At 39.8% G+C, this 2477-nt stretch overlaps 1 protein-coding gene across 1 annotated transcript in view; it reads left to right on the top strand.

Annotated features, from left to right (window-relative positions):
- The window catches only part of LOC104948936 (butyrophilin-like protein 10), a gene marked incomplete at its 5' end in the record, with an annotated part of 2592 nt that extends 766 nt beyond the window's left edge, over window positions 1–1826 (top strand). Inside the window, 3 exons of the mRNA XM_010775176.1 lie at window positions 527–901; window positions 982–1065; window positions 1188–1826. Of these exons, the coding sequence (XP_010773478.1) occupies window positions 527–901; window positions 982–1065; window positions 1188–1324 (596 nt within the window). The remainder of the gene's footprint in view (window positions 1–526; window positions 902–981; window positions 1066–1187) is intronic.
- Window positions 1827–2477: the final 651 nt, after the last annotated feature.

Genomic DNA, 2477 nt, shown 5'->3' with positions numbered 1-2477 from the left:
CTGAGCCACAGCCTCGCAGTATGCCAACAAAACACAGTCCAGACTCAACTCATGCTATAACTGAGTTTTGTGACCAGAAATCAACCACTTGAAAATGTGTTTGTTCTGCTTCTTAAATATGAACATTATCTGCACAAATCCAATGGAGGAATCCCATTGGACCAGGGAGATGCTGCCTCCAGAGACACTTCCTCCTTGCCCCGCTGTATTTAGCAGCAAGATTATATTTAATCAAAAATAAGACTTGACTCCTATTTTTTTTTTTAAGGTTTATAATTCCCCTCTGTGTTTTGGATTGTGATTGGTCAGACGCTGAGAGATGTCACAATGTGTTGAAGTGCTGGCCAATAGGACCACAAGTGTTACAATGTGATGTCACCATGTTTGTTAGAAAACTCTCACTGGTCCCCGGCTTGAGCTTCAATCTCAGGATCCATGTATTTGTGATCCTCTCCAGAATGGAAGTAGTCATCATGTTCACAGCTGCAGTTGGGATACCTTTATATTTCCCTGCTGTGTTTTTCAGGGCGTCATCTGATTGGACCACGACAGCCAATCGAGGCCTCTGAGGGCGATGACGTAATCCTCCCGTGTTCTGTGTCGCACGACTACAACGTTGAGGGTCTGACGGTGGAGTGGTCCCTTCCCGACCTGAAGCCCGACCCCTCGGACCGCCTCAGCCGGGTCGACTACGTCTTTGTGTACCGGAGGAGGAAAGAGGAAGTGGACATGAAGCTGCAGAAGTTCGTCGGGAGGACGGAGCTGTTCGAGGACGAGCTGAAGGTCGGAAACATCTCGTTAAAGATCAGCAACGTGACGCTCGCTGACACCGGAAAATACCGATGTTTCATCCCAAAGTTAGAGGGCGGCGTGAAGGAGGCGGTCGTACGACTCGTTGTTGGTGAGAAGATTCAAGATGTTTGTTTGCAATAAAGTTGACTTTGATATTGTTCTGTAAATAATAACATGTGTTTCTTTTAGAACCCAGAGCCAACAGCACGTTGACGACAGAAACACAAACAAATTCGCAAACTCCAGATCCAAACCAAGAGACGGATGTTAAAGGTGAGGAAAAAACCAAAAGTCTTCAAATAAATGAAAAGGAACAAGCAGACTGATGAAAAAATTAATTTGTGTTTATAGCAGTTACTGAATATTTGTCTCTGTTTTCCTTGTTTTTCCATCAGTTGGTCAGCCTGAACTACGGATCCTGGTTCTCTCCGTCTGCATCGTACTTGTTATGGCAGTTGTTGGGTTAGGAGTTACATATTTCCTTTTAAAACGATGTGTACGTGAGAAGGAAACCAAACGTTGTATCATTTGATGAAACCAATTCCTGCTGCTCAAAGTGGATTTGAAGAAGGAATCTAGAAGACACTCTAAAGCAGAACAGACGACCAGTCACTACATTAGAGGACATCGACTTCATGGCAGCGCTGCTCTAAGTGCGTTTAACTTTATTCCACTGACAGACAAAAGGAATGATATTTGTAATGGGTTTGTTTTTTTGCCCTCAAACCTTTATTTATTGTCCCTCGTCCTCTTCTTGCCTGAAGGAGTGTACTTTACAATTATACATGTTTGTTTTTTTACTATATTGTCCCACAGAACAGCGATGCCTGTTGCACTGAATGATTGTGGGTTCAAACGTCCTCGTCTAACAAGTTGTTGCACTTAAACTAAATTGAATCAGGTTGCACCTCACCAAGTACTTCTAAAGTAGGGTTTAGCATTCAACGCTAGCTTCTGTTAAACATAGCTTGCTAAAATCTCACCTGTGGACGTATGCAATACTATATCTGCCTGTTTGATTGGTGTTTATTAACAAACATAACACACCTCTAAAAGCAATAATCTATGTTGAGACAATTCGAAAATATTGTGTACATCTAAATGTACATCAAGTGACGCTATGAATGTTTAAAAAGAAAGGAACAATTTCTATAAATGTGAATGTGGTTGCTGTTATTACATTTATTAATGTGCAGCAAGAAGGAGAGCAAACGTTATATGGAAATCATTTCAAAAGTTGTTGATTTCAATTTGGAGTAACTCTCCTAACTTTTATTTGTATGATTTAAAGAATCGGCTAAGAGTTGTCTAATTGAGGACACCCGATGAATGGACAACCTTTATCTGTTATTTGTGCGTGTTATTCTAACTCATTCTTAGCAACCCATTTCTATCAAATAAAGTCTTTAAGTTTTCACGGTGCAACCTGATTTAGTAAATCAGTGATGAAGCCAAATCCAGACATGAAGAATATTCTGTTTTTTTAATGTTATTTATTATTTTTTTAAGTTCTTACTTACAACCAGGGGAAACAGATACATGTCCCGTCCTATCGAAGTGGATTATATTCTGTAAAAATGTTAAAACTGTGAATATGTTTTTGTTTTTTTGGATGTGTTGTTCTGCTATTTTGTATTTTTTTACAAAGACTGATTGTAAAACCATTCAGAAGGTATTTAATTACT

Source organism: Notothenia coriiceps, unplaced genomic scaffold, assembly GCF_000735185.1.
Source record: "Notothenia coriiceps isolate Sejong01 unplaced genomic scaffold, NC01 NC01_scaffold00015482, whole genome shotgun sequence".
NCBI classification, from domain to species: Eukaryota; Metazoa; Chordata; class Actinopteri; order Perciformes; family Nototheniidae; genus Notothenia; species Notothenia coriiceps.
This window is presented reverse-complemented; position numbering and strand designations above follow the sequence as displayed.